The 25,160-nt window shown below is 36.1% G+C and overlaps 2 protein-coding genes across 5 annotated transcripts; one reads left to right on the forward strand and one right to left on the reverse strand.

The window, feature by feature from the left end:
* The first annotated feature begins 5 nt into the window (after positions 1-5).
* Positions 6-9,513, forward strand: ubxn11 (UBX domain protein 11). Of its 2 annotated transcripts, none has more exons than XM_079445462.1 (14): positions 6-466; positions 569-683; positions 2,436-2,470; positions 2,738-2,854; positions 2,946-3,043; positions 3,663-3,717; positions 4,594-4,676; positions 5,286-5,585; positions 5,689-5,766; positions 6,546-6,696; positions 6,774-6,877; positions 6,966-7,039; positions 7,151-7,288; positions 8,507-9,513. In XM_079445462.1, the coding sequence occupies exons 2-14, from the start codon at positions 616-618 to the stop codon at positions 8,679-8,681; spliced, it is 1,476 nt and encodes a 491-aa protein (XP_079301588.1). In that variant the 5' UTR covers positions 6-466; positions 569-615; the 3' UTR covers positions 8,682-9,513. The 2 variants fall into 2 exon arrangements, with proteins under 2 accessions (XP_079301588.1, XP_079301587.1); XM_079445461.1 differs by having other exon boundaries at positions 220-466; positions 5,262-5,585.
* LOC306887598 (centrosomal protein of 85 kDa-like) lies at positions 9,425-24,298 on the reverse strand. 3 transcript variants are annotated; one of them, XM_079445458.1, is made up of 14 exons: positions 24,072-24,298; positions 23,310-23,364; positions 23,094-23,219; positions 18,862-19,586; positions 17,124-17,254; positions 16,925-17,042; positions 16,638-16,823; positions 16,390-16,542; positions 15,176-15,330; positions 14,950-15,067; positions 14,746-14,796; positions 13,503-13,610; positions 13,183-13,414; positions 9,425-10,652 (listed from the first exon to the last, which is right to left on the reverse strand). In XM_079445458.1, the coding sequence occupies exons 2-14, from the start codon at positions 23,347-23,349 to the stop codon at positions 10,486-10,488; spliced, it is 2,310 nt and encodes a 769-aa protein (XP_079301584.1). In that variant the 5' UTR covers positions 23,350-23,364; positions 24,072-24,298; the 3' UTR covers positions 9,425-10,485. The 3 variants fall into 3 exon arrangements, with proteins under 3 accessions (XP_079301584.1, XP_079301585.1, XP_079301586.1); XM_079445459.1 differs by having other exon boundaries at positions 23,094-23,216; positions 24,072-24,227; XM_079445460.1 differs by lacking the exons at positions 23,094-23,219; positions 23,310-23,364; positions 24,072-24,298 and adding an exon at positions 20,380-20,484.
* Positions 24,299-25,160: the final 862 nt, after the last annotated feature.

Below are 25,160 nucleotides of genomic sequence, written 5' to 3' on the forward strand. Positions count from 1 at the left end.
AGGGCACGCAAAACGGGGCGGGGCGACGTAAACAGACTTGGGAACTGTCAACAAACTTAGCACGGTTATCGCAAGTCAAAAACAAGTTGCTGATGCAATATAATTGATGCATCGTTCTTAGAAATCAGTTATAATGATATACGGAGTCATTATTTGCACTAGGTGTAAACAGCCACCGCCAAATCTAACAAAGTATGCCAGCTTCCGTCTCGAAACGTTGAATATAATACAGTGGTCTTTAGGTAATGTTGACACATCGTTTTAGGGATCAGAAAAATACAGCGTAAATAAGACAAATACAATAAAAACGTAGTCATCCATATCGTTCCAGGAAAAGCGACACAGCAACAGATCCGTAGCGCCGCCTAGAGGAGTCACAGCTCTTTCTCGTTACTAATGACAACCGTTCAAACAAACATCCCAGAGCTGAAAACACACTTGGCTAAACACAGAAATCCGATACACGGTAGGTATTTCATGAATATTTTAAAAAACAAGACATTTTCTGAATATCGTATATTATTTCCATGAGTTTTGAGTTGCGTGTTGCTACTATTCTGTATTCTAGATGAAGATATTTTGATTAGTAACAAGTAAACTTCTGTTGTTGGAACCATGAGCTCACCGCTGTCCATCCTGAGGAAGAACAAACGAGCTCCTCTACCAGACATACACAGTGAAGGGTACGCTCCAACGAAATGCAGCAGGCAGTGTTAAATACCGAAAAATGAAGCATAAGCATGTGCAACTTTTTTTGAAAAGCTGTGACACTTTAAAACATGACATTATTTTCTAGAAACTATGCTAGAAATGACACTCTACAACTCATATTTGTTCCTTTTTTCAGAATACCATATCCAGTACCACAACGTAATATATAATTAATATTGTCTTCTATTTTTTTTAAGTGTATTGTGGTCCAGATGCTGATATAGTAATAATATATATTTTAAAAGGATCAAACATATATATAACAATCATCTAGAAAGTGATGTAATGTTAAATGAAAATAATGAAAACACGTGACAATTCCATTGATGTATGGTTTGTTAGGATCAGACAATATTTGGCTGAGATGCAACTATTTGAAAATCTGGAATCTGAGGGTGCAAAAAAATCGAAATATTGCGAAAATCACCTTTAAAGTTGTCCAAATGAAGTTCTTAGCAATGCATATTACTAATCAGAAATGAAGTTTTGATATATTTACAGTAAGACATTCACAAAATATCTTCATGCAACATGATCTTTACTTAATATCCTAATGATTTTTGGCATAAAAGAAAAATGTATAATTTTAACCCATACAATGTATTTTTGGCTATTGCTAAAAATATACCGATGCTACTTATGACTGGTTTTGTGGTTCAGGGTCACAAATATTACCAATGAATTTAAAACATCCCACCCTCCTCATAAAATCACAGAAATCTGCATATTATCAAGAACAGATGTTTACGAGTTTATACACGTTCATGTTATGTTCCATCCTGTTCTTGAAATTATTAATTATAACTAGTTACTTATTAATTATAAATTATGTACACAAAGTTCAAAGTAGCCTATCTGAGCTTGACCAGAGCAAATCTGTGAAAGTCTGCTGTAGCTTTTTAACATAATTCACCCAAAAATTCATAAAATCACAGTCTTCAGTCTTCACAATATTTTCCTTGTGTTCAGCAAAAGAAATTCATACAGGTTTGAAACAACTTGAGGCAGTCAGTATACATTACCTAAAATGTCAGAATGACAATAATTTGTAATCAGTAAGACTACAGTTTGTAAGTAAACTACCCTGCGTTGTGGAAGCATTTGGTATTTGTAGTTACAATGACACTGCCCTGTATTTTCTAATTTTGTTCTTGCATTGCTGTGCTCAGAATGTTTCTGGACTACAAACTTTAGCGAGTGTGTGTGTGTGTGTGTGTGTATGTCGTCTTCAGCCAATAACAATGCAGGTCACAGGTGAGGGTGTGACTTTACCTGTCTGCCACTACCTGTCATCAGTAACTCGACAGATGACTAGCCATTGTAGTTACATTTTTATGAAGACACGTACTGTTTACTAGTGAGCTTCTATTTATGTTTATGTTAATTCTATTTATGCATGATAAACACAATATTAGAAAAATATTTGCAAACTACCTCAATGTCATCACTCATCTTCATGCCGGCAGTCTCTTGAGTCGACTCGTTGGGCTGTGTGTGTTCTGGCAGACTGATGTCATTTCAGGCAGGGCAGTGTGCTTTTGATGGCGTTCCGCCCATGAGGAGGGACAAGTGTCAATGTTGTGTTTACAAAAAGTCACTGAAAATTTCTTGTCAATGCAATTGCTTTTTTTTTTTAGTTATATAATTCAAAGGTACTGCATTACAAGAACGATCTAGACCATCTTTGAAATAATCAGATGCTGTGTCTGTTTTTTGTGATCTAGAGAAGGAAAGCCTTACGAAGAAAGGTCAGATAATGGTAAGACTTACAGACATTTTACAGTTTTCCCATCTGTCCTAACAAGCGAATATAATGTCAAGATAAATGTCAACAGTCAGAAGAGTTTGAACTGCTATTCTAATGCCATGCATTACAGATTATATAAATGGCAGGTTTCCAACAATGCCTGTGATGGAACATAAAAGCATATGGGAGAAAAATATTAGAATATAGAAAATGCACAGAGAAAACTATACATCAATGGATGTTATAAATCACTTAAAAGTGTCAATTTTGATGTTTCAGACAATGAAGCTCAATTATTCAGAGAGATCTTTCCACAAAACCAGCCAGTGCCACACATCACGAACAACCTTTCCACTGTAAGATCAAAGGTTGTGCAAAAGAAGACGACAAAAGAGGGTAACGTGGCTGAATTTACCAACTACTAAAGCTGTTTTTTATCAAAAGTTTAAATATGATGTCTCACAAATCTTCTCTAAACATGTCACAGCTCCGCCGAGTGATTTTGAACTTATGTCAAGTATGATCCAAAAGATTGTGCAGCTTGAGAGAAAGGTGAAAACTCAGGCTGCAGATATGGAGCGAAAGGTAAGACTCTTCCTTTATTCTTACTGTCTCATTGTCCTGTGGACTCAGTGTCTGAATCTGCTTTGCTGTACAGTTTAAGTATCCAAGTCTGTGTTAACAATCATCAGTGTTGCATCAGATGTCTCTGGGTGCTCGGCTGATATGTGACCCTGGACCACAACACCAGTCATAAGGGTCAATTTAAGATTTAAAGGCTGAATAAATAAGCTTTCCATTGATGTATGGTCTGTTAGGATCTGACAATATTTGGCCGAGATACAACTATTTGAAAATCTGGAATCTGAGGGTGCAAAAAAATCTAAATATTGAGAAAATCACCTTTAAATTTGTCCAAAATAAGTTCTTACCTATGCATATTACTAATTAGAAATGAAGTTTTAATATATTTTCCGTAGGAAACTTACAAAATATCTTCATGGAACATAATCTTTACTTAATATCCTAATTATTTTTGGCATAAAAGAAAAATCGATAATATTGACCCATACAATGTATTTTTGTTTATTGCTACAAATATACCCCAGCGACTTAAGACTGGTTTTGTGCTCTAGGGTCACATATCATTTTTTCAGGTGTCATGTGGTATTAGCTCTTAATCTCCTTACATTTTATGCTCAAGGCAAGAAGAATAGCAGTTCTGGAAGAGAAACTGAATCTTTTGCAAGAGGCAGAAGGTAATTTAGTAAGAAATTAAAATTGCTGAAATATTGATTCAGCATGATATAGACTACAGTGAGATCAACATGAACCAATAAAGAAAACATTTAATTAGTAGGTTTAAATCCCTTTTAAAATTCCCAATTCCCATAATTGTAATGAAAAAAGATAATCATATATTATTTAAAATTATGATTTATAATGTAATCTAAATTAAGTATTTATTGTTGTACAGTAATCTGCTGATTTTAACAATGTAATTGTTTTGTTGCATTTTCATTATCTAAGCATTTATCTATGCTTATTTTAATGATGAAATAATTTATTATTGTAGTATTTATTGCTGTAATATGATTTTAATAATATAATTGTAAGCATTGTTGAATTATCAGTAATTATGCATTTAACTAATATACATTAAAGTGTGCATATGCATATAATATACATTCATCAGTATGCATTTAACTAATATACATTCAAATATTTATTATTGTAGTCTATACTGATTTTATTCATTTAATACCATTTTAATTTTCATTAAGCATTTATCTAAGCTGATTTTAATAAATAAAATACAGTTCTATTAATGTTAATATATTTATAAAGTATTTATTGTAAACTATGCTGATTTTAATGAATAAATAAAAAAACATGTATAATTCTCATCAATGTTACAGTTATAATAATCTAATGAGGCTCATCAAGTAAAATAACAAAACTCATAAACAAACCCAACAGTAAAACATCTGCTGGACATTATTCCAGGTGTGAATGGATAATTTGGGGGCGAAATATGACCCAGACAGACACTTACACTAAAGCACTAGTTTTTTAACCAGTTCAGCAGTTATATAAAAGCTTGTTTAAACAAATATGTTTGTCTTTGACTTTAGAGAAATCTACAAGTAATGAGAACCAAGATGAAGAACTGGTTCAATTGTGCTTCAAGCTTCAAAACCAAGTGTGGGAAATGGAGGTGAGCAGCTTAGTGTGATTGTTTTCTTTCAACCGGTTACCCACGTAAATGTTTGTTCTGTCAGGACCACTATCGTCAAAGATGATTGACAATTAGCATATAGTTTGGATTGGCGGAATGGTTCTGTTCTGGGCAAGAACTCCCTGCGCATCCATGCAGCCTAGCAAGGATGAGAGCAGGGAGAGCAGCGATAACCCCCCAGGGTAAACACAACAGGACCAACATAAGTATTGCAGATTTGTTAAAAAGTTCAGTAATTTTATGTACACATTTTTGAATTTGTCTGATTCAAAAGAGAATCAGAAGGCTGGATCCTGACTGACAGAGGAGGAGTTGGGGATGGAGGAGGGTAATTTGCTATTGAGCAATGCGAAAACTGCTGATAATACTGACGACCTTATATATGGATGCTTAGATAGGTGTCGTATTCCTATAGGTAGATGGGGATCAGCTGAGAGTCAGCTGACGTGAGCTTGACTAACGTGACCTGCCAGAACTAACGCTACGCTCGATTTGTTATGCAGACAACAAAACAAAGGTCATTCCTGTATAACTACACCAAAATAGTCATTGTAAACTCAACAGAATGGCATTTCTCCACCCACACAGAAGTTTCTGAATGATTATGGAATGATCTGGGTTGGAAGTTACAAAGAACACGATGAGCAGGCCAACAGCCAACTTCCTGGAGCAACTAATGCACGCAAGATGTTCAAAATGAACTATGACCTGGTCCTGCAGAACATCCAGGAGCTGAACATTGAAGCAGGGGAAGGGGAGTCCCATGTGACCGCCACTCCTGGTGGAGCCAAACTTACCCAGCAGTCTTCCATACCTCTTTGGCTCTACAAAAACGGCATTGTCATGTTCAGTGGTCCATTCCGCTCCTATCAAGACTCAGGCACACAGGTTTAGTTATTTTCCTTAGTTTGACTACCTAAATACCATACATTTTCCACAGCCAGCTTCCGTTTACTGTAGATGAATCATCAGATTTGTCTTCCTGTTGCAGGAATGCATGCAGGACTTGATGGATGGGTTTTTTCCTTTTGAGCTTCAGGAAAGGTTTCCTAATGGTGTGCCCTTCCAGGTGCGGACTGTGAATCCATGCAGTTTTCATCATTAATATCATCACTATGATTACTATTGCTCATATTTAGGATAATGGATTTAACAAATCCCTAACCCTATACACAACAGTTCACAAGCTTGGCTTGATAATATTTTTAAATGTTTCTGAAAGTCTCTTATTCCTCACCAAGGCTGCATTTATTTGATCTAAAAATACAGTAATAATATATAATATTCTAACCATTAAAAATGTTTTTCTATTTTTAATATATTTTAAAATGTAATTTATTCTTGTGATGGCAAACCTGAATTTTCAGCAGCCATTAGTCCAGTCTACCGTATCACATGATTCTTCAAAAATCATTCTAATATGCTAATTTGGTCAAAAAACATGTATTACTATTAATAATGAAATCAAATGTGCTGCATAATATTATTGTGGAAACTGATCATTTTTTCCAGGATCTTTTGATGAATAGAAAGTTGAAAGGAACAGCATTTATTTGAAATGGAAATCTTTTGTACATTATAAATGTCTTTACTGCCACTTAGGATCAATTTAATGCAAATTTGCTGAATAAAATTAATTTAATTATCAAATAAAAAAATAAAAATTGTACTGACCCAAAACGTTTGAACAGTATAATGCAAGTGTTCAACTTTACCATGTCACTTTTAAAAATATTTATGGTTTTCATGTGGTGTGTGAAAAATCCCATTGACGTAAATTAAGGAAGGATGCTATATAAAGATATAGTAATCATTAATCTTATGTATATTCTTGAATCACACAAACAGGTTCATGACAAACGGGATGAGGAGTTCATAGTTAGGCGGCCAGGGACTGAGTTTCCTGGTAGAGGACAAAGTATAGATGGAGCAGGAAGGCATTCGGTGGACAGTTTTGAGCAGACCAGCTCCACAGCGCCAAAACAGAGTCAGATACCAGGTTTGAACATGATTTTGATATGATTCAGTTATTGTATTACAAAATGGATTTAAATTGCCATTCTGTGTGGCATTTAGGCAAAAAGCTGACCATGGAACAGTTCTTGTGGAAGCTCCCTGTGACTGTGGTGAAGGAAGGGAAAGTGATTAGTATACGTGACTCAATCAAGGCTCATCTACTGGTCAGTGCAGTCATGTTTCAGTCTGTCCTGTTCCGTTCTTAGTTGTTCAGTCACATTTCCCACTGAATTGAATTTTGGTTTTGTTAAGGGCTTTCCTGATGGTGCCAAAAGTCACTCAGTGACCACTGTGGAAACATCCACCCTGCAGGCCCTGAGAGAATGGTATCAAAATCCTAATCATCTTAAATTCATGACCAAACAGAAGTGCTTTGATGGACATCATAAAACTTGATTAGAGTCCCTGATATTTCCCACCCATGTGGTGTGATTTAGTGAGACGGACTCTACACAATCAGAAAAAGGCATTACCACACTACGACTGAAGTCTGAGGATGGCATGGAGACGTTTATCATGAAAATGTATTTCACGGAGACCATTGGAGATCTCCGTCACTACTTGGATCTGAAAAGGTATTACAGCTCTGTTTCAAAATGTAGATAGCTGGCTCTGGAGCATTTTAAGATATTACGCTCTGGATGTTGGCAACTTTAAAATGTTGCTTTCTTTTGACTAAATCTTAGGCAGCATTACATGTATTTCCAAAATGTACTATAATAAACTCATGAACAAATAGGAATGCAGCTATACTTAATGAGTCATCCAATACTGAAATATATCTATTAAAAGGTCATACTCGAAACTTGGGGGTGGGGGGGGGTTAACAAAATAAACATTTTCTTTGAATTTACTCATCCTTAGACCATCCAAGATGTAGATGAGTTTGTTTTTTCATTGAAACTTATTTGGAGAAATGTAGCATTACATCACTTGCTCACCAATGGATCCTCTGCAGTGAATGGGTACCGTCAGAATGAGTGTCCAAACAGCTGATAAAAACATCACAATAATCCACAAGTAATTCACACGATTCAAGTCCAATAATTAATGTCTTGTGAAGCGAAAAAGCTATGTTTGAAATATAAAAAAAAATTCTCTATTCATAATTTAGCTTTCTTCATTCTGAAAAAGTGATCTCATCTGAATCAGGAGGGAAACATACACTATATTGCCAAAAGTATTGGGTCACCCCCTTCTAATGAACAGGTTTGACTACTTTAGTAATTTCTAGGAGTCCAAATCTTAATGTTTACGCATATAAATATATTCTAGGGAATTGTGTGTTTTTAATTTTATAGCAACAGTTTGGACAGAACCCTTTTCTATTCTAACATGACAGTGCCTCTGTGTATAAGGCAAGGTTCCAAAAGACATGATTGATTCGGTCAGTGTGGAAGAACTTGACTGGTCTGCAGAAAGCCAAGTCCTGATCCCAGCTGAACACCTCTGGTGTGACTTTAAATGCAGACCTTGAGCCAAAAACTCATCACCAAACACCAATCTGATGTTTTTATCAGCTGTTTGGACTCTCATTCTGACGGCACCCATTCACTGCAGAGAATCTCTCTTCAAATCTGTTCCGAAATAAACTCATCTACATCTTGGACGGCCTGAGGCTGAGAATTTTCAGCAAATTTAAATTTTTGGGTGAACTATTACTTTAACACTGTTTTACCTGAAATGTATGTATGCTGTCTATATTTAGAAGTAGAATTATTGCAGAGTATATAAGTTGTCACCCCTTTACAGTAAGTTTACAGACAATAATTTGAGCTAATCTCTTTTGACAGAGGACCGGTTGCTGCACCATATGACATCATTAGTGCATTTCCACACCAGTGCTACAGTGATAACACCAAGACACTGCTGTCCTGTGGTCTGACTCCAAATGCAGCGCTGCTCCTGCGTCCTCAAGCTTTATCTCACAGATACTGTGCAGACGCATACAGAACAACCCTTAACTAAAGAACAACAACCATCATCTCATGTCACATAGCGAGTGAGCATCATTAACCCACTTTCACAGTGTGGCTACAAAACTGCACACTTCAAATAGCTCACTGATCATACTCCAACATGTATGAATTTTGGAAATTGATCATTCAGGAAGGAAATCTCAAACACATCAATAAATAGGTTTACAATAATTTCAAGTAGTAATCAATTTGACAACTAAATTATTCATTAAAAAAAATCTAATTACTATAATTTAATCAACTGATAATATAAAAGCTCTTTTTTCTATTTTCTGTAAATGAACCAGGAGGAGACTATCACCGGTCAAGGTGATCTTTGGTTTATAATTAACTTCCATATTATTGTAAATGTTTGAACTAAGTCTTCAATATTCTTTGCATTATTTGCAGAAATACATGAATAAATAGTCTTTTGGGTGAGGTCAAATACACTGAAACCTCCCTATAATAAACAGGTTTGGCTGCTTTAGCCACTTACATTATTAATATGTGTAAAAAGAATCAAGCATGCAACCAAATAATGTAACTTTTTTGTTGTTGTTGTTGTTGATGAATGGCGTGTACTACTTCTGCTTGTAATTACATATTAAATGTCAATACATATTAAAAATGACTAAATGCTAATTGTAATTTCTATATTACAAAATTCTAAGTTCTGGTAATTTCTATGTTATCAAAAGAGAACATGTTACTGCATTATACATACTAAAAACAAACATTCAACATAAGGTTACATTTGAAATACAAAGCTTTATTTCTAAAAACTGAAACGGCTTAAGACAAATATATATAAACAAACATTTAGTGTTGTTAGATAAGGTTTGCCTGGCTGGTTTTCTGTTAAACCTCAAAGAGATCTTACAATATAAAAAACATCAGGTGCATCGTCAAATTACATTCACTCTTGTTAGTGATGTTTCAGGACCAGAATATATCAATTAACCAATAAAACACTCCCCACATTATATGGTCCCTTTTTGTAATAGAATCCCACTACCTCGGCAGTCACACATTACAGTAGAGAAGACAATTAGTATTTACATTGACATGTTATGCAGCAAATACAGGTTACTTCCCTGAAATGCAAGGCATCTGCTCTAATGTTTGACATGGACTAATACAATATTTGCTTCACCAGTTGGTTTCCTCTGATGTGTTGATTCAATGACGCGGCTATTTTTTTATAGCTGATAAATTATTGACCAGACAGCAAATACATCATGGATTATGATAGAGCATTATGGAAACTGTTCTGATAGGTATGTCTTTGATCATGTGGAACTTTGTTTATTATATAATACTAGGGAATGTCTATTCTCCAACAACTTTATACACAAATGATCTGCTGGTGTCATTTCAAACAGCCAGAGGTGGCCAAATATTTCCTCAGCCTTACATTCTGTCTTTAATGTGGTACGTTCTGTTTACTGTAAGATGATGGATAACAGTTAATGTCTTCTTGTTACACACAACCAAGCGTCACTCACTTTGCCATTGTAAAACACACAGCGCCTTGTTGAACCAAAAGATTAAATATTTTCAGTTGATTGTCAACTTCATCACAGACGTTCCCAAATACATGGAAAGGTTTATTTTAAATCATTCTCTTTCCACTGCACACAAAGTCATGGAAATCTTAGAAAAATATCTTATGTATAAAAATAGCCCTCTGGTTTGCGAGATTACAGTGTCCTTAGTGTCGCTAATCCTTCACGAAGAAGGTTTGTGTTGCTAGAGATTGTAGTGTCTTTAAAGGCACTCGTGATGTGGAGTTACCCCCGTACTGTCCGAGCTCACTGAGTGATGCAGTTTTCTCCCATGTCCTGAGCGTAGCGGTCAGAGACTGTGGTTCTCAGTTCCTCGACGTCTCGACGGAGCTGCTGAGCTTCCTGTAGCTTCTTCTGCAGCCCCTCGGGGCTCAGCCAGTCCTCCCACTGCTCTCCTACTGTAGGGGGAGCTGCTGCAGACAGATAGATAGACACGGTGTCAGAGTCACCGCTAATAAAAGCCACAACACAGATAGCACGACAAAGCTGCTATACTGAGTTTCCACGAGAGCATGGTGACAACCGTTGAGCCGTAATCACCACAGCTAATACAAAACAACAGACAAGGTGCCAGTCTGTGCTAGGAATTGTGAGATCAATCACAGGGACTCTGATATTCTCCATGAGTATGTGTATTAAGACAGACTTTAATTGTGTTTCTGATTTAAAGTTACGTAGCAAAAACATGCTGGTAATTTTGATTCATTTTCTTAAATCAAGGTGTACACTTCAATTATTAAAATACAAAATTGAAGAGAATGCATCTTCAAATAAAATATTTTAAAAAAAGTCAAATTATATCAAATGTAAAATTATTTCAATTTATCAAATTAAATTGAAATGAAATATTCTTAATGAAAGCATTCCTTGATTATTTACATTGAGAACTTTTACTGTGATAAGCTTTTGCATTAGACATTTTGATTTACATTTTAATCTCTAACATTAGTAGCAAGGGCTGTTCTGATGAAAATTCAAATGGTTTGTTGAAAATAAAGAAATAAACAAAAGCCATTATAGCGCTAAACCGTTTTTTTTCATGTACAAATATCTCTTGTGTAATTTCAAGTACAGTATTTATGTAAAGTTCTTGTACAGTCTCAGTTTGTGTATGTCTAGGCAACTAGGTATAGTAGTTATAGTACATGTTTAGTCAGATGCTCTATTGTTTTTTTCTTATACTTGCATTGTTGTATGTTTATCTTATGTTTAACTAGTATGTAGAACCGTGGTCCTACGAGACACGACATTTTGTTCCACTATATGTCCACACATGTAGCAGAATGACAATAAAGCTCAACTTGACTTAAATAATACAGAGATATAATAAATATTGAAAGCTGACTGTGCTCAGACTGAGCTCAGACTGTGAGGGACAGACTACAGACTTTACAATATGAATTGGATGAAGGTACTAGATCAGGTTTTTTTTTTTTTACAAAACTTTTATATGGAAGCCCGTTTCCGCCACTGAATATATATTAAAAAAAAAATAAAATCAATTGTGACTTCTCATAATTCTGACTTTTTTTTTCTTAAAGTGTGAGACAAACTCGTATTTCTGAGAAATAAAGTCAGAATTGCGTGATATAAACTCGCAATTGCAAGTTATAACAAAGGCCCTTTAAGGCAAGTCATGTCACATCTTTGAAACGCCACTTGGGCATGCAAGTGCAGCTCCTAACTCTTTGAATGGGGAAACATCAAATTCTCCAAAACTGTTTGCCAAGCTCACGATTAAGTTTAATATTTGAAATCACCAATGAAATCTGACAACAACTGTCTCATAAAAGTTGTATATTTTGCTCAAATAGCGTTAAAAAAAAAGCATATTATTCAAGCTAGACCAGCCAGTGCGCATACGCAGTCCTAGGCGCATGTCTCTGAATACTGATTGTTTCTATAGCAACCAGGACTTCTAACGGCAGCTGCAGTAAAATGATGATTTTACCGATTGGTTATTTTGCTCAATAGGCAGGGCTTCCTTCAATACAGCGTGAGTGACATCTTGGGCATTCTATAGTCTTTGGTTATAAAGTAGGAATTGACCTATCAGTAAGCCCCTCCCCTCGAACGCAGACTAGCCAATGGCAGTCGAGTTTCAGTTGCACGAGGAGCGGAACTCTGACATCTTTAGGTTTCAGAGTCATAGAGAAACATTGGAAGATCCGAAGCTCGCATCAGTTTTATGGGGTTTATGCTTCAAAAGTGGAAAAACAATGTGCTTGTAACACTGATTCCAGGTATCCTGAGAGGATGGGCAATCATTTATTTTATTACATTTCCTGAATCCAAACAAAACAGAGAAAAAAGTCCCCAAGTATTCATCCCCAATACAAATGAAGACAAAAACGTTCATTTTCTGGTTTTCATACACTCATTAATTTACAATTTTAATTTGCTCAAGCAGAACGTTAATGTTATCCTGTGCTTTAGCAAGGTATCTCTGGCTAAATCTAGCTAATGTTAAAGTTAGTGAGTCCATTCTAACATACAAACCTAAATAGTGGACTGTTCTCACGTCTTGTACAGAGTAGGTCAAAAACAGATCTACATTTCAGTGCCACTCCATATTAAACTGGTTAAATGTACATTAATTTAATCGTACCCTGCGATACATGAATAGTGTTGATCCTGCACGTTGTCATCCGCAATCGGATATTTAATTCCCATTTGGTGGCCTTCTGTGTCCAAAATTGTGCAAAAACATCGTGGGACAAGGTTTTCACACTGCAGCTGTTATTGTAAGACAGTGAGCAACTCGGAGCGGGGCTTACCGATAGGTCAATTGCGGGATATAAACTCACAATTCTGACTTTTTTCTCAGAATTGCAAGTTTATACCTTGTAATTCTAACTCTGACTAAGGTCTGTTATATCGAGGCATTATCTGAAAGGGTGCTAGTCTTCTTTATAGCTTGTTGACAGCAGAGGGCGCACTTACAGGCAATGCCGAGCAGCATGGAGAGGTTTGGGTCATGGCCCTGAGCCCGCTGGGTGAGGACGTTGCAGAGGGAGCGGAGGTCATACAGACAGGCGGCCATCTCGCCATACAGCTTCTGGGTGAGCCGGGCTCCCACAGGGAGCAAACCATGGCCACTCAGCGCCTCCTCACCCTGAAGACGCTCTTGCAGTGTCAGATTATGTTCCATCAGCTCCTGGTTCTGCGCTGAGAGCTAAAATACAAACACATGCACACCCTTAGTTCTCCTGTGTGCTATAAAAACTCAAAGAGCTGAATATGCATTATGCTCAACTTCTAACCTCTTTCATAGCGGTGCGTAACTGCAGCAGACTCTCCTCTTTCTCTGCCACTTCCTCTCGCAGGGCCTGACTACTGCACTCCTCCTGAGAGAGCTGCTCCTCCAGAGTCTAAGACAATACACACAATGTTATGGCTGCAAGCTAAACATTTTGCTCATATAAATGAAACTGCAACTGCTTTTGGCACAGGATACTTTGACTAATATTTTAAGTGGACTTAAAGGGAAAAAAATACACGCCCTAAGTGTTGAATACAGACTTTTTTTTCCTACACCAAAATAATATCAGGTGTCCTAAAGAAGCCTCCTACTTTGAAGGTGTTTGTAAAGATTCTTCACCTCCTAGATACTATTGAAAATACATTCCTGAAGACTTGAACATAAAATATGATGCCTGGCTCTTAGTGAGAGGTATTTACTTAAATTACACCTAATTACAGTCTTTAAGACCAATTCTTATTCAGAACAGGTTCCATCTGAAATACAAGACAATTATGATGTTTGTTTCCATTAACGGTTCTTGAATACTATTTTCCCACCTACACTACCATTCAAAAGTAGGAAAAAATACTCTAATTTAATCAAGGATGCATTAAATTGTTTAAAAGTGACAGTGAACTACACTTACAATGTTACAAAAGATTTATTTTTCAAATAAAATGCTGTTCTTTGAACTTTCCATTCAACAAAAAAAATCCTTGAAAAATCCTATCACTGTTTCCACAAAAATATTAACTGTTTTCAACATTAATAATAATAATAAGTGATGTTTCTAGCGCACCATATCAGCATATTACAGTGATTTCTGAAGAATCATGTGCACTGAAGACTGGAGTAATGATGCTGAAAATTCAGCTTTGCCATCACAGGAATAAAACAAAAAGACATTGTATACGTTTATACTGTATTTTTTTATCAAATAAATGCAGCTTTGGGATGGATGAGACTTATTTAAAAAGAAAATCTTAGTCCTGATGTAGTAGTAGTAGCAGTAGTAGACCGATTTGCAAACAAATTGTTACATTGTTTTTAATGTGCATTGTTAAAGAGCATGACACTAGCAACACCAAGGTCATAGGTTCAAATCCCAGGGAATACATGATCAAATGTAAACATTCAGTGCAACACTTGGATAAGTGTCTGATAAATGCAAAACAAATTTAATGTAAATACAAGTTAAAACATTTAATGTAAATGTACCTGCTAAACAAATAAAACTGAATTAAACTGAAAGTAGTCTTTACCCTGATCTGTGAGCCAAGCTGCTCCATTATCCTGAGTTGCTTTTCAATGACCTAAAAAAAGAAGATTCATTCAGATGGTGTCTTAAAATATTTGCACAGAACATATATTCATATTAAATCAATAGCAGAGCAATGCTTCAAAACTATTGGCATCCCTTAGCTAAATTAAGTGTTACTGCAAAGTAATGTGAATAATAAAAAAACCTTTTTGAGTCGTTGGTGCTCCTCTTTCAAGGTAGTGTTTTCTTCTCGTAGCTTCTCTATGTCAAGAGAAGGCAATCTCACTCCATCCTCAAGGCTCTCCTGCACTCTATTCTGGAGACTAGACACACAATCAAATCAAACAATATTAGATCCTACACATGGCAATGCTTCAAAACCTAATAAACGGGCATTTTTGTGCAAGTTGGGCTTGCATGCTTTTTCCTACCTGGTGACTGTTGTGAGCAGTTCTCTCTCCTTGCGTCTCTGTTCTTCCAGTTGGGTCTCTTTGTTGCGCACAGCACTGCGGGCCTCCTCCAGTTTGGCTTCCAGATCTCTGACGGTGGCCTGCAACTGAGCTGTTCCCTCCTCTGCCTCCTCCAGCTGCAACACAACATCCATAACTGAATTAAAACTGAGGACGGAGAATGAGAATAACAGCTGTTTAAAACGGCGGTCTAAAGTGCTGGGTGATGAATAGGCAATATAAAAAAATCCACCCATTCAAAAACTTGGGGTCTGTATAATTTTGGTGTTTTGTTGAAAAAAAAAAAAAAAAGTCTCACTAAGGCTGGATGCATGTTAATATATTTGCATTTGTTTTATATTTTAATATATCTTAAAACAGTTTATTCCTGTAATGAAAAGCTGAATTTTCAGGAGCCATTACTCCAGCCTTTAGTGTCACATGATCCTTCAGAAATCATCATGCTATTTTTTTATTGTCAATGTTGATAACAGTTCTGTTGCTTCGTATTTTTTGTGGAAACCAGGATACATTTTTAGGATTCTTTGATTAAGGGAAAGTTCAAAAGGACAGCATTTATTTGAAATAAGTCATTAGAAATCTTTTGAAACATTATAAAAGCCCTAAATGTCACTTTTCATCAGTTGATAGCACCTTTTCTGAATAAAAGTATTAATTGATTAAAGAAAAATCTTACTGACCCCAAATTTTTTAGCTCCACAAACAATAATGTAAATGGTGAGATTCTGAAAGTAGATGCTACTCTCACTAAAATAATTTAAAGTAATGTTATTTTTACTAAGGCTATTTTTAATAGCAATAACAGGGTATAATCAGCTAAAAATCAGAAAGTAAATAAAATAAACATTTAAAAGGGATAAACAAACAAGATAAATAATTTACAAACAAAACAATATTGTAAGGTGCATTTAAGAAAGAAAAAAAAAAATGTCTTGGAGAAGAAGCATAGTGAGCTAGGGATTTTGTAAACCAGCAGAGTAAGGACACTCTCCTACTTTAAGATAAAGAATACAATAGGAGCAGATGTGTGATATATGGGTGCAGTGGATGCTATAATAGTGTCTGGCAATACACCATAAGAGAAACATCTGAAGCTGAGCATTATGAGCAACTGCTGTGAAAGCACAGAAAAAAAGGCTTTTGTTTTTTTGGCTGGCCATCAGAGAGTGCAGTACCTTTTTGTGCTGGGCCTGGTAGTCTTCCATGGTGGGAAGGTCAGCCAGATATCGCTCGAGTGTCTCAATCCGCTGCTGTTTTTCTCTGTTCTGCTCCGACTCCTTCTGACACTTCTTCTTCAAGCTGTTGATATGCTTGTCTCGACTTCGGATCTTTGTAGTAAACAGCAACAACACAACATGAAAATTCAAACATCAGTTCAGTGAGATTGTGAGGAGGTCACATGATGAAGCTTGCATATGCTCACCCTTTCTTCTTGTTTCTTTAGCTCCTCTGCATGTTTTTCACTGCTTTCTTTCAAGACCTCATTCAGACGTTGCGTCTCTGCTTCCACTGCACCCAGTCTCCGGTCCGCTTCCAGCTTCTCCTTGGTAAAGCAGTCGTTGCGTTCGGCAAATTGGGCTCGCAAAAAAGCGTTTTCCCGCTGGGCTTCCTATCACACACACACACACACACACACAGGAAAGATGAAACAACTCAAAGAGATGTTTTGATACAGTGCAAGGAAAAGGCTGTGCATGCATGTGTGCTAACCTGCAGTCTCAACAGACACACATCGGTGTAAGGGGCTCCACGTCCCATGAGGGCACTGTGCACCTGCATCTCACTCTCTCTGAGACACTGTTCCAGCTGAGACATTTGCTGCTTCTGCCTGCAATGCGCCAGATACTACATTGTGTTAATGTTAAAAATCTTTGGAAAATGAGAGATGCTTTTGAAAACTTGGCATTACCTTTCAATGGTAAGTTCTTTCTCTTTTAGCAAGTTCTCATTGGCTTTAATGACAGCATCCCACTTGCTGTTCTCGGTGTGAGAGGTTGCTGGATAGAGAGATGCATACTGTCCACTTCCTCCTGTCATTAACTGCAATACAAATAGGTGGGAAGGCATGAACGCTAATTTAACAATCGGGCCAAGATTGATATCAGTTTTACCTTTAAAATACACATGAAACGGTATTTGCATCCCTTTTTACTATAGTATAATGTATCCAATTGACACTGAATATTAAACAAGATGAAATATGTAGGTCTTCCTGTCAATCAAAAGAAGGTGGAACAGCTTGTTGAACCGTTATGAACTCATGCAGTGAAGAAAATGTCTCTGGCATGAAGCTGACAGTATAATGGCATAATTGCAATTTGCAGCAAGAAAGATGGCCATTTGCAGTCCTAATATGTGCTGTTTCAGTGTTTGTTTATAGCAGTTATTAAGATTTACAGAACATGTGATTATTATTATTATTGTTGTGATTTATATAGGTATCTCAGACAAATTAGCAGCAGTGGATTTTCTGCAATATCTCTGCAATAATTCCATATTGGGAAACTGTTATAAAGCAAGTTAGCTACATAGACATGGAAAACCCTGATCCAGATTCCACTCCAAAATAGACATATTATCAAAATAGACAGATTATGCTCATTGCCCAAAATGGCTTCATTATTTTTGAAAAGAAGAAAGTTAACAGTGATTTTGTTCCTGCACCATTTGGGGTGATCACATTGGTGTGGGAAACTGAGAGCCATGCCAGACAGTGGGGTGTCCGGACCTCTAACATACAGACCACATATATATAGGGGTGGTAAATTGTAACAGGATGAAAGGTTTGATTAGGATTTTCAGGGTTCATTATGACTCTGCAGAACCCAAGGTGTTACGAGTACTTTGTCCCTGTTACGCGTCATAAACGTCACTGAGATCTTCAATTTCTTACAATTAAATATAGTATTTCATTTCCTTTCAAAATTGTTCAAATAATATCAGTACTTAAAAATCAAGATAGCAGAACCACGAAACCATCAGATATCGTTCTAAATAATACAGGTGCAGTATCAGCACTCTAATTTTATATCCATTCATCTTCAGTTATTACTGTTGCGAAATTAGCTTGTGTTGCGATTGATTAACATTTTCCTTTTGTAACTAAAAACTAAAGTTATTTTAGAGGCAAACCATTATATTTTACATAGGCTACTACATTCAGTGTTTGTTAATTTAAAAAAAACACTATTAAAATAATTATCACTCATTTGAAATAAAGCTAAAATAAAATAATATTAGATGAAAAAACTAGACTAAACATTAGAAAAAAGTTAAGTACTAACATTACTAAAACTGAAAAAAATTTAAGCTAAATAAAATTATAAAAAATAAAAAAAAGGAAAAATGACAAAAGCACAAAATTACTAAAAAACTAAAATAAAAATACACAAATAAGCCAATTGAAATCATTAATAAATTGTAGATAAATAATACTAAAATAACACTGACTACATTTTAATGAAAGATCACCGTCTATTTTTGGAACAACATGCACGGATGAATCATGCACAATAAAATCAGCAAGATGTGTTGAAATTAATCAAGTTAAATCTAATTTCATACTGACTTTAGAAGTATGGTTCGTGATTACATAACTGTTCCCTTTTCCTTTCTCGTATGCAGCAGGACACAAGCTGATCCCTAACCTGCATTTGTTCCACCTGTATCCGCAGACTCTCGAGTTTCTGCTTCTGCTGCTGCCAGCTGGCCAGTTCACCACAGCGTTCCTGCAGTAGTGGATCATAAGCTCCAGTGCTGGCCTGGTCCCTCAGGAGAGCCTGAGTCTGCAGGCCCTGAGGTACGGAAAACATCCTGGCAGAAGCACCAGACCCTGGATGAATGTTCCTCTGGCTGTATGGGTCTAAGGGACAGTTGAGACCTGGCCTAACCTCTGGTAGGATTTTATAGGTCTGTTCCAGCAAGCCTGTATTGTCCCCAAGCCCAGTCATTTGCAGCTGTTGCCGTACATCATGGCAAAGTCCCCCGAGCAGAGCCGACTGATTAAGTGTTGGCTCCATGGCAGGTACCTCAAACTTCTGGGTTTCATCCAGCCGCGTCTGATCTCCAGAGGGGAAGAGCGAGTGATCGAGGCCATTAACCAGGCTGCGGTATCGGCTCAAGCAATCAGGCTTGACCGAAGTCGTGTCTAAATTTCCTTCATGCTGAGCGTCCAGGTTGGGGGAGGATGCAGATTTGGGGAGGGATGACTTGGAGCTGGAAGAGCTGGAGGACACCCGGGCCTCTTCAGAAGCATGCGGCTTGAGCTTGGAGGCCAGAGTTCCGGCTGTGGAGGGCATGACATGGGCAGTGGGGATGGGGATTTGACTGCGGATGGGCTGGAATGAGGGACTGCTGCTAGTGCTGCAGATGTCTAGAACAAAACAGGAGTGAGGAGTGAGAAATTAATGAAACCAAATACAAGTTATGCATTAAATGAGCAAGAGCCTGCAAAAAGTGCTCATCCTTAAGAAAAAGTTTTTTTTTTTTTCCCTTTTCAACCAAATATATTTGAAATAGTGGGACAGTAATGGCATTTTTTCAATGCTTACATTATTTAAACATGTATACTATTTTTATTATATTTTTTTGTACCCATCACGGACACTAAATTGGAGACAACATGGATTTTGTCTTAAATTTTGTAATATTTGAGCTGTATCTCAAAATAAATTAAAAGCAAGTTCTTTAAAAATTTAAATGCCCTCGGAAAATAAATTAAACCCAAACTTAATCAATTAAAATAACGTAAAATCAAATAAAAAGTAATAAATAAGATAAAAATAAAGCATACTGAAACTAAAATAAAAAGAAATGCATTGGGAAAATAAATTAAAGCAAATAAGATAAAGCAAAATAAAAGGCCATAAAATAATATGATTCTCTCTCTCTCCCTCTACACACACTTACATCTATCTATATGATTGTGTGTGTATTTAAGCTCTTCCATTTTGCTTCACTGTTGTGACGTCATGAATCCTAAATTATACAGACATTATACAACTTCAAAAAGTATGTTGCTGTGAAGTCATGAATCCTAAATTATACAGACATTATACAACTTCAAAAAGTATGTTGCTAAATTAGCGAATTATTAACGGATAAATTAATGTCATCTAGTTCTGAAAACCAACACACACCAAACCATTGTGAAAAATAGTACTCACCTTGCTAGCAGTAAAAGAGATATCATCAAATGATAACATTTTCATACATTGAAGAACGGCGAGGCATAAAAAACATGTCCTCCCATTGATGCATCTTCAGTAAATGACAAACTACTGATCTTAAAACACACCCACTCAGTCTGCCAGAACTTGTTCTTCAAAAAAATTAATGTCAAGCTTGGGCAAGGTGAGCGTACCTGCTATGAGAGTTTGTTCTCCTACAGCTCTGTTAGCGCAGGAGCGCGTACACACAGAAAGGTTAGCGGTATTTATAGAGCACTCTCATGTTACGCTGTGAGGTGTCTGTGTGGGACTCCTGCTTTAACCATACAGCTCACCTCTCACACATGCTTAATAGTGCTTAATACTGCAATACTGCTGAAGTGCCTTTAAACAAGTTCCTCAATACAATAATTCAATTAACACACACAAATCAAGTGGAAATGTCACGAGGCAGGCAGCAGTAGGAGGGTCTGCCCTGCGGGTGTCTATTTTGAACATCTGCTAAGGACAGGTTTAAACAATTCTTTGGTTCGACGAAAGATTCTTGGAGCGCTGAGAGGCTTTGTGCCATTGCAAGAAACACCCAGAGCAAAACAAAGCCGTCACCATCACAACACAGAAGCCCATAGACAGTCAACCATATATTTATAACCGCTGAAGCAAAACGGCTGCCAAGAAGTTCCGTGCCGCCACCGTTTTGGCTGTTTAAAAACAAATAAAAGTTGTATTATTAGGGTGTCTTAGTTGCTAGATGCCACAACTGTAAGAAAACTCAAGCAGCTAGCTATTGCTATTACTATGGGAACTTATCTGGGTTTCAGGGCAACAACAACAACAATGGTCGCCTAATAGTTTTTCAATAGCTGATACTGATATCCAGATAACAGGCTGGTCGGATAAAACATTATAATACTGGATTTTCATGACCTTTTCAGTCGTTTATGATTACTGGATAAGAATTTTAAAATCACTTTAATTTAGACGGATGTGCTAATAAGGCTGTCAAATCAATTAATTGTGATTAAATCACATCCAAAACAAACATTTGTGTTTACATAATGTGTGTATATTGTTTTGTATATTTTATCAATATATAAATACACACAAAAACATGCAAATATTTCTTAAATATGTACATATTCATATTTATATATATATATCATGGTTTCCTCAAAAAATATTAAGCAGCACAACTGCTTTCAACATTGATACTAAAAAAAAAAAAAAAAATTCTTGAGTAACTATTTTCACTCTTTTTTGATCAAATAAATTGCAGCCTTGGCGAGGTTAAATGATTGCTTTCAAAAACATTTTAAAAATCCTATCAATCCCAAACTTTTGAACAGTAGCATATAATTGCCAGATATTTATTTCACAACATTACTAAAAACTGAAACAGAAAATTATTTAACCACTGACAAGGCTGTCGTCATGTTTTGGAACTTACATTAAGGGTTATAAAAACCTCTGCTGAACTGAGCAGTTATGCCAATAATCAGCCAAAGTGATATCAGTCTATCACTAAAAATAAGCAATCAAACCAGGCCAAACAGCACAATGCAATAATGCCAACATAATCTACACAAAAGCACACAGAAATGTTTTCATCCGCACTGCATGTTTGGTACAGATCTGTGGTAATCGACATTTACTAGTTTATCAGTGCAGCTAATCGTTGTGCGTTACGTGTTTAACAAGGCAGAGAGAAGAAAACCAAGAGACCAGGATCAGAGTTTCCATTCAGTCCTCCAGGTCAGGCCCTCCTAATGAGACCCCCATCAGTGGAAGTGCAACACCGCCTGGAGGAATCCATGGTATGGAATATCATATCCTCATCTAAATCTCATAGGAGTTCCAGAACTATGAGCACATCTCCATGACTAAAAATATGACAGCTTAATCTAAAAACAGCCAGCCAGCTAATATCTGTTGTAAATAAAAAAAAAAAAAATACAGCCACTGTTTGTTTGGCCAAGTTAAAAAAAAAAAAAAAAGGTCACAAATGAAGTTGAATATATAATGTTCTTGGGTGGCTAAATATATAATTAAAATGAATATATATGTTCTACACTAGATTTTGTATTTCATTAATTTCTATTCTTGCACATGGGTACATGTACGCATATAATTATTTTTAAGACATGACAAATAGACCCAATTGAAGTTTTTTTTTTAAATCAAGTCTGACAGGATGTTCGAATGTAAAAAAAAAAATTAAAGAGAGCCTGAATGGTTTGTCACAGTAAACTGGAGAATTTTTTTTTTTTATCATTTTAAATTTATTGCTTATAATTTACAGTTATTACTATAATTTCCATGGTTCCCAAAACTTTTGATCTCTATATTTCCATAATTTTTTTCATGATCTTTCGAGTCTTTATGATTAGTAGATAAAGTTTCCACTCAAACATAGACCCATTTCTAGCCAATGAAATTATTCTGAGTCAAACATAACTAAAAAAAATGTGTATTCATTATAGAGATTTCCATGACTGTTCCATCGTGGGAATCCTGTACTAGAATACACTGCTATTCCATTAATTTCCCTGACTATATATTCCATGCCTGGAAATCCCATTTGGTGATTCACAATTTCAACTAAAAGGCCGCTGATGAGATGAAAGAGCTGACTGAGGTCTTGAACTCAGCTGTATTACACAACAGGCAAGCAAATGGACACGACAATGTTTGAACACTCTCAGATTTCTCACCTTCAGTGTGGTCAGAGGTACCCAGGCCCATGTCCCCACTGTCTGCTGTGCTGGGCCGCCATCCAAAACGGCTCTGGAACTTCTCAGACACAGCAGGTGTCAGCCATTCCGTGTCAGAATGTCCTACTGGAGCACAATGAACGCATGATGTGACAAACTATTATGGTTATGAGGTACATAACATATGCTTAGCTGTAGATGGCACTGGATTTGTACCTGCAAGTTTGGGGTTCTGGTATTTCTGTGAAGTGGTCATTCCTGTGGCAGTCACCTGTGGACAGCATTCATTAATTAATAAATTCCAAACTAAAAAGACAACACTGTCAAAACACAAAAGGGGTCTATAAGCAAAAAAAGAAGAAACATTAAATCTACAAACAAGTCGGCCTAAATCTTTTCACTGTGCTGCAAAACTACGAACAACAAAAAGATCTGGCAGAACAGCTGCAATCAAAATAACACCAAATAATAAATATAAATTACAAAATAATAATTAAAAATGGTTAATACCATTAGTACTAAATAATAAAATTGTATCATGTTTTTGTATAATAATAACATTAAACAATTTTAAATGACTAAATATTATTTCCACTAACGTTACTCTTTATCTAAATAAAAATGTAGAAAGTATTCACAGATGAACGGTTTTAAAAAATATCTTCATTGCAAAACAGCAGAAAATATATCCCCAAGCTTAGAGCTGGAATAACTGAGCTGTATTTTAGCTAGATTTGCTTATGTTTAGGACATTTGAAGCTCGTTTAAATTACAAACACCCCATGTAGTTTTCAGTACGTTAACATTATAGCACAGCCAAAAAGTGAGACCCAGATTAACAAATGTTCATATTAACTTTGAAAACAAGCTCCATGTATGTTGCTACTTCAAATAAACACATTTACCTTGTACAAGTATCCAAGTTAGCTAACAAAAAGAGTTTAAATGTCAGTAAAAAAAGTGAACAACTCCACGTACCTTAACTCACGGGCTGAAAGGGTTTAATGACACAAACACAACCCAGAGGAACAATAATGTGCTTCATTACCCGAGAGACGCTGACTGGATGCTAACATCAATAACACACAATAGTCAAAGGACAAGCGGCCTCGAGCTTCAAACACCCGCCGCGGCGCCACTGAAACTCGGGACTCTTTGTTTTCAACCGTTATTCTAGTTCTTCTTCTGCGTTTTGCTCTCCTGCCGGGTTGAGACAACAAGCGCCCCCTGCCGCTTGATCAGTGAGCAGCAGGCGCAGACCAATCCACCTTATATGATAAAATATTAGTGATAAAATGTCATATTAAAATTGTATATTCCAAGCCCTATTCAAGAACTCACAATTCACCCATGTGCAATATATTGTGCTATAGTATTCGTTGAAGGAGCCCCTTTTACTCAACGTTTATATGCCCAGGTATGATTATGCTATAATTTGTATTTGCATTTATGTTGTTTATTCTTTATAGTGTTTAGTTCCTTATATTGTTGCCAATTGTCTTAATAAACAAATTAATGAATAAATAAAGAAAAATACAGAAATTGGCATTATTTCATTCAGTTTTCTGTAGACTGGACAGAAATCATGACATTAATAATTGTTTGTAGAGCCAGCAAAGGAGTGCTCTAGTGAGTCTGTGGAAACGTTTTGGAAATAAAAAAGTTTCTAAATAATATAGAAATAAATTACAGAACTTGACATTATTCCTGTTTTATTCTGCTTTCAGAAATCCGGAGATAAATGCACAATCACTAATTGTGATTAAAGTTGTTTTTTTTTGTAGATACATTTTTTATTATATATTTTTCACAGTAAACAGGAAAGAAAAAATGATTTGAAAAATGGAAACTAAATCAAATAGATATGTATTAATAAAATAAATAACATCTACAGAACTCAACATTACTAGTTAATTTTGCTTTATATAGACTTGACAAATTGTGTCTTCAGAAATCTGAATGAATGAATGAATGAATGAATGATGCATTTATATAGCGCTTTGTGTATTGCTGTACACCCAAAGCGCTTTACAATCATGTGGGGGGGTCTCTCCTCAACCACCACCA

The sequence above is a fragment of the Barbus barbus genome (assembly GCF_936440315.1).
Source record: "Barbus barbus genome assembly, chromosome: 21".
NCBI lineage: Eukaryota > Metazoa > Chordata > Actinopteri > Cypriniformes > Cyprinidae > Barbus > Barbus barbus.